The sequence below is a fragment of the Cyprinodon tularosa genome, unplaced genomic scaffold (assembly GCF_016077235.1).
Source record: "Cyprinodon tularosa strain WSP-4 unplaced genomic scaffold, ASM1607723v1 ctg475, whole genome shotgun sequence".
In the NCBI taxonomy this organism is placed as follows: Eukaryota; Metazoa; Chordata; class Actinopteri; order Cyprinodontiformes; family Cyprinodontidae; genus Cyprinodon; species Cyprinodon tularosa.
In genome coordinates this window covers 362,761-369,596 of record NW_024039202.1, presented here as the reverse complement: position 1 = coordinate 369,596, position 6,836 = coordinate 362,761, and the positions used below count along the sequence as shown (strand labels likewise).

At 38.5% G+C, this 6,836-nt stretch overlaps 1 protein-coding gene across 1 annotated transcript in view; it reads left to right on the top strand.

The window, feature by feature from the left end:
* The first annotated feature begins 184 nt into the window (after positions 1 to 184).
* The window catches only part of si:dkey-122a22.2, a 48,554-nt gene continuing 41,902 nt past the window's right edge, over positions 185 to 6,836 (top strand). Inside the window, exons 1-5 of the mRNA XM_038301801.1 lie at positions 185 to 316; positions 4,579 to 4,735; positions 4,882 to 4,953; positions 5,034 to 5,110; positions 5,558 to 5,658. Of these exons, the coding sequence (XP_038157729.1) occupies positions 257 to 316; positions 4,579 to 4,735; positions 4,882 to 4,953; positions 5,034 to 5,110; positions 5,558 to 5,658 (467 nt within the window). The 5' untranslated portion in view covers positions 185 to 256. The remainder of the gene's footprint in view (positions 317 to 4,578; positions 4,736 to 4,881; positions 4,954 to 5,033; positions 5,111 to 5,557; positions 5,659 to 6,836) is intronic.

Here is a 6,836-nt window from a genome sequence, read left to right as displayed (position 1 = left end):
GTCTGTGAGAAACAGATTATCGCCAAAAAAAACTTAATTAAATAATAATAATAATAATAATAATAATAAAATAAATTTAAAAATACATCTTTCATGTAAAACCAACCATTCTAAATAGAAAACGCTAACTTGTTAACCGGTGCAACTCGTTTGACAGAAAGATTGTCCTTCTCCCCTTGCCGTAGCTGAACCAGGAAGTCAGCGACTTTCATTCATTCATGACGTTTTACTGCCTAAAACTAGCGTTAGATCCAAAATGCGTCGGAAACATGAACCTCAGCCAGCAGGCACATATCCTCCAAACGCGGATAAAAAGGTAGTTTAGTGTTTGTCGATGATATAAACCTGTTGTCTGCAGAAGGAAGCTGATAGTTCAGTTCATCTGATGCTCTCAGGAACAAAAATGTTTAATCAACTTTGTTTAAAACATTTATTTGCCACTGATCGTTTTGTAAAGTGTTCCTCTTTTCCCTTTTAAAATAAAAACTGCAGTGCTACTAAAAATGCGACAGTATATTTTTAATTTAGGAAACGTATATAGATAAATACATATTGTAGTTGGGTTGTTTAAAGTTTTAAAGAACTGTAAAGGCAGAGGACTGAAAAAAAAAACATATTTTCGATAATCAGTAGAAAGACAGTTTTATTTGCTCAGCAGGAACGTCATTGCTTTTCTGTCAAACAGCTGCAGGTTGCAGCATCTCTGTGATGAAGCTGCAGAGATGAAGCATCTCTGATCAGGAGGCTGAAGAGGAAAGGATCTGATGCAAAGAGATATTTTATTAGATTATGGTGACCTTTTTAATAAGAATGCTACTTCTTCATGTCTTCAACTGTTGGACTCTGTTTACCATGCTTAATCACAAACATGACACATCACTGTGATCTGCAGGGGCGCCTGGGAAAAAAGTTAGGACGATTTTAAGGGCCCTTGATTGAGGTGGGGCCCAAAAGAGGAGGAAAAGATTTGTTCCTATAGATTTTCTAATATAAAAAAATCCAGCAGTAAAATAAATAATCTTGTGTTCTCTCTCATTTTTTAGCAGTAAACAGTGAAACAAAGCAGGAATATATTGACCATCAAAGTTTTTTGTTTTTTTTTAAAGTTAATGTACATCTAACTTTGTCACATTCTGATCCTTTTCATTTGTAGAAATTTAACAATAAAAATTACATCGAAAATGTTAATGATACTCTAAATTGCATCTTGATAGCAGTTTTAAAGCTTGCATACATGTTTTTTTTTTTGAGGGGGGTGGCGATAGAGTCTTTTATGGGGCCTCAAATGCCTGGCGGCGCCCCTGGTGACCTGTACTCTCAGGTGGGTTGGCCTTCCCTCTCTACGAGAAGTGTCATTGGTACACTTTTATTTTCAAGGCCCTTCTTGGATTACTGCCCTCTTACATTTGTACCTCACTTACAGAGAAAAGCATGGCTTCTTCTGGCCTGAGAACCAACGATCAGCTGTTGCTCCTTTTGCAGCACATAACTGGGGAAGAAAGCCTTTAGCTACGCAGCTCCTTGTGCGTGGAATTTTTTAACAAGGAAACTTGAAGTTGACTGAGTTTTTATCTTTAAATGCTTTTAAATTGAAAGTGAAATAATTTGAAGCAGCCTCAATGAGCTGTAATTGTTTTACTTAATATGTTTTTTTATGTACCTGTCATTTAATTTAATGTATTTCTGTATATTATGTAACTTTGCTGCCTCTTGGCCAGGACTCCCTTGAAAAAATGGTTTTTAATCTCAATGGGATTTTTTCCCTGGTTAAATAAAGGTTAAAAAAATAAATTCTTTAGGTTTCAATGACAAATCTGCATGTTCTTATGTTAAAGTTATTTTATTTATAATCTGGCTTAATACTTTACATGATTTTGTTTTAGTTGCTGGGAATAGACACATAAATACACACCCATGTTTGTTCTGCTAAATGTAGTGAGGACCGTGTGTTGACTCTCATTGACTTCAGTTGATTTTCAGTCATTTTCAACCCTTTCTGTGCCCTAACCCTAAAACTAACCCTAAACATAACCATTACCAGTGCATACCTCAACCTAACCCAATATACACCTTAGCCCTAAACCTAACCAATGGCAAATGACGGTGTGAGGACCAGCAAAATGTCCTCACTTAACAACTGGCCCTCATTGTGACGGTGAAATCGGAAAATGATCCTCGCTCTGAGTTCTATACCATACAAGTGCACCCACCCACACACTCGCATGCAAGCATGTTTCTATATCCTTGTGGGGACTTTCAATTCAAGCCAGTATTACAGCTTAACCATGAGCCTTAACCTAACCCTAACCATTACAGGTTGATACCCAACGCTAATCTTATCCTAAACTCTACCTAAAACAGCATTTGTTTCCATGGAGACCAGACATTGGTCCCCACTAGAACATTGGGTCCCCATGATTTGCTAAGGTTTATGGAAATCTTAGCACATTTTGGAAAACCTCCACATTTCTATTATCAAAGTTAACCTTTCTAATATTTACTCTGTATAATCATGATTAACCAATAATAATAATAATGCTGTTTGCAAATTAATTAATTTCTAAAGCAACTTTTCACTGAAGTCCCCGAAATGGCGTCTTAATGAGATCATGCAAAATGAGCCACTTTATTGCTTCTGACATTTGGACTGAGCTTTAAAAGCACAATGTGGGCTAAACTAACAGCCTCAGCTGCAAAACAAACCTTTTCTACTTATAATGGGATTCTTAAAACTTCATAGAAAAAAGGAAGTTAAAAATTCTTCTTCTTACAAGCTGAATGTAAACACCACTAACTATCCATCTAAGAACATTAATTAATGCTGAAACAATGAATCGGCTTAATCATGATTAACCAATTATTGAAATAATCTTCAACTCATTTAGTAATCAATCAATCATTAACTGGAGTATAGAGACAGTAAAACATGCCTTTTGCTGACAGAGCGACCCACTTAGAGCTGTTATCTATCAAAATTGTAGGAAAAAAAAAATAATAAAAATTTTGCATTTAAGATGAAAGGAAAAAATATTTTTTTTCTGTCAATATTCTCCATCCAGAACTCCCCAAGTGGAAACGTTTTAGTTTGTCAAAAAATCTTCTTTAAGAAATCTTTCGCTATCTGATTATAAATCGATCAATCGAAAAGATAAACAGATTAATCGATTTGCTAAATTATGGCTAGTTGGAGTCCTAGTTGAGAATAATTCTACTAAGACACAAATGCTGCATTCAGAAGAAGCTTTACGTCATTTTTCCCAAATGATTGTGTGGTTTTTCTTTAATCTCCAGAGGAGCCGTATCATACATACAGACTCAACCCCCACTATTGATTGGTTAACTGTCAAGTTTCACCTCCAATACAAGTTTTTTTAAGCTATTACCATAAATTCAGTCACGATCCTCCATATCAAAAATAAAAAAAACAAAATTCTGTTCAATTGAAAAATTTTATCTCAGCATGGACATGTTTTTATTTTTTTAAGATCATCACCTGTTTCTACTCTTAACTACCTGGAGTAGCAAGCAGCCCCACAGCATGATGCTACCTCCATCTTGCTGGACAGCTAGTGGTGTTCTCTAGCTTCTGGTTTACTTTCCTTTTTTAAATTTTTAAAAACTTTCTTCAATGCTGCTAAAAATCGTAATTATTGTTTCAACATAATAAATCTTAACCCCAGAATGCCTTGGCTTGTTTATGTGGGGAGCTGGTAAGCTCTGTCCAGCTTCACGGTTTGATTTTTCACCTAACAACTAGTGTTGCGCCGATGCCATTTTTTGACCCCGATACCTGGCTGTGCAGAATTGACCGATACCCATCCATCCGTTTGAAATGGATGTGTGTGTGTATGTATGAAGAACTGCACACTACTTGGATGTAAAATAATCACCATCATGTCTTTGTCAAGCTGCTGCCTACCTTTGTGAAGCAGGAAAAAGACTAATACAAAGTGAATCCAGTAGAACTTTTTATTGCCTACCTGAAAAGGGTGACAATAGTTGAATAAACTTTTGGCTCTTGAAATGGTATCAGTTTCCTATTTGTTGGTACTCACCGATACCGATGCCACCATTTTAGTGCTGGATTGGGGCTATGCCCGATACTGGTATCTGTATCGGTGCAACACTACTAACGATATCATTCTTATTGTAAGGTTTATTTTTTTTAAGGCTTTATTCTTCGACAAATTATTGTGAAGAAAACCTTTTCTCTATTGTAGATTTGATTGTTCCAGTTACAGCCAACATTACAGTTAGGCCATAGCTTGGTCAAGTTAGAAACTGTTGAAGAACCTTTAGCAGAGCTTGTCTAACAGAGACTTCTGACTGTTTTTTTGTGTGCATTTGAGCGATTAAACGTTTAATTTATGCAAAAATAGTCAGAATGCATGAAAAATGAAGACTTGTGCTTCCATTTAATACTGAGGAAAAACAATCACTGGAAAAAGAAAACTAAAAAAATCCTCAGATTAATAGGAAGTTCTTAACTCCTGATTTGAGTAAAGCTTTGAACTTCACAGCTAAAAAGCTGAGTGTTTTATTTTTTTTACCTTCTTTTCCCATCCTTCTTATGACCAGGAGCAGAGACGGGGAGGGCAAGCTGAATCTACGGTCCGGGTGTCTTACAGCTCCATTCTCATCAACTTTGGGAAATGTTTACTTCTGATCGTGATCGTTCCCCCGTTCCTCAACTACGCGTCGCTGCAGAGAGAAGGACAGGTGCTTCTGCCAAAAGGTATTCTCTCTTATATCAGCAGAGAGCATGTTTGGATTTCTTTTGATAGTCTTTTAAAGTCTTCCCTTGGCAGAGGTGTATAAAATTCTCAGTTTGCCATCAGCTAAAATAAACTCTGCTTTGTATGTTTTGTGTTTGACCTCCAGAGGGGCAGATGGTGGACGTTGGTTTGGGGCAGAAACTGCATCTCTTGTGCAAAGGACGAGGAAAACCAGCTGGTAATAAATGTTCTGCTCTTCACATACATGTTCTCTATGCTGAGCTCTAACTAGTCTGTTATTCATTTTCTCTTTTATAGTTATACTAGATGCACCAACAGGAATGTCCTCTGACGTCTGGTTCTACGTCCAGGAGAAAATTTCCTCTCTGACCAAGGTGATAAATCCACATATTTATGGTGTATGAAATAAAAGAAGTGAATAAATAGTTTGAATGATGCGCTAAGTGCAGGAAACGGGTGATTTTCCTGCTCTTGTGTCCATGTTGTTGGTTACTGTCAGGGTCATGCAGACACAGCCCTTCCAGTCACCCTGTCAGTTCCTTTTTTGCTCAACAACGCTCGGCTCAGCAGCACTGAGCCTGACAGGCTGCCCCATGTTGTTTGTCTGAAGCTGTGACCCAAATTAGGTCACTGGCTTGTTAGGAAGAGTGTAGTTACACAGAAAACAACTAAAGTAGGACAGCAGTGACAGCACTGGCCACTGCCTCAACATCAGTACAGGTTTGGTTGTTTTTTTGTTGTTTTCTTTAAAGGAGACTTCTGGATTATTATTAAAAACAAGCCCTGCCTCAGAGCTGTCCCTGTTTGCCCCCTCCCCTCAGGTTTGTACATATGACAGGGTGGGACTGGGATTCAGCAAGCGAGTGATGCAGAACGAAACGACAGGAACAGAGAAAGTCTGGGGGGCGTCCACAACCGGCCGGTGAGTACGTTACGTCACTCGTCACGGCTCCAACCGTATTTTGGTTTGATGGTTTGGGTCAGATGGTTGAAACCTGGACATGATTAGTCCTTTTAAATGTTAAATAAATTATTACTTTAATAAGAGGGAAAAAGTTCTGCAAAGCCACCTGCTCGTATGTAGCAAAGATAAAAGCCCCCAGTTTAACAACACATCACTGTGTTGTTTAGAAATTAGGAAAGATGTTTCAAGTGACTGTTTCCCAGAAAGAGAAGCTAGTTTTTACCAAACAGTCTAATTTGTTTCATATAAAGTAAAGAAATAAGTCTGACGATTAAAGCAAAACACAAACAGTTAACTGTTTAGTGTAAGTCCGACCAATAACCTTCTGACGAGCTTTCCTGCAAACAGAATGTTGAATTTATGGAAATGTTAACAAAGAATAAGCAAAACTGTAACGATCTCAGAACGTCGGACCCAGAATTCGAGGTGCGACAGGCAGTGGGAAAGTTCAAAGCGTTTATTTAAAACAAACAGGAGCACAGGGATGCTCGTCAGCTACAAGCGAATCTCTGCAGAGACAGGAAATACAGGTCAGTGACTGGATGTGGGGCTGATCACGACTAGGAGCAAAAATCACAGACCTGATTCAAAGTTCAGTCTGTTCTCTGAGAAAAGAGTTGAATCCAAATGGGAAGTTAATCCCCGGCTTGCGGAGGGCGCCGCCCCCAGAGTTCCTAGAGAGAGAGCAGAGCAGCCACCAGCCGACGCCGAGAAGCGACAGTGTCCTTGAGAGGAAATCCAAAGCCGGAGTCAGAAGACAGGTCCAGGTTCAGAAGCCGGAAGAATCCAGAACAGATGCGACTAACAGAGCAATCAGGGGCGAAGCAAAACATGGGATCCCCGGGGCAGAAATAGGTCACAATCAGGAAAAACAGAACAAAATTCAGAAAGCTAGAGTTAGTCTCACCGAAACGCTCGAATAACCAGGCCCTGATGGAAGGCAAGCACACAACATAAATAGCAGAGGAACCGGATGGAAATGATCGCCGTTAATCAGCTGCAGAACCAATTAGACAGGGGAGCAAAGAAAAAAACCCAAACCATCAGCGCCAAGATCATGACAGAAACATCATCCAACTGATTTATTTTTATCTATTTATTGAAATAATCGAATTTCCAAAGAATAACAATAACTC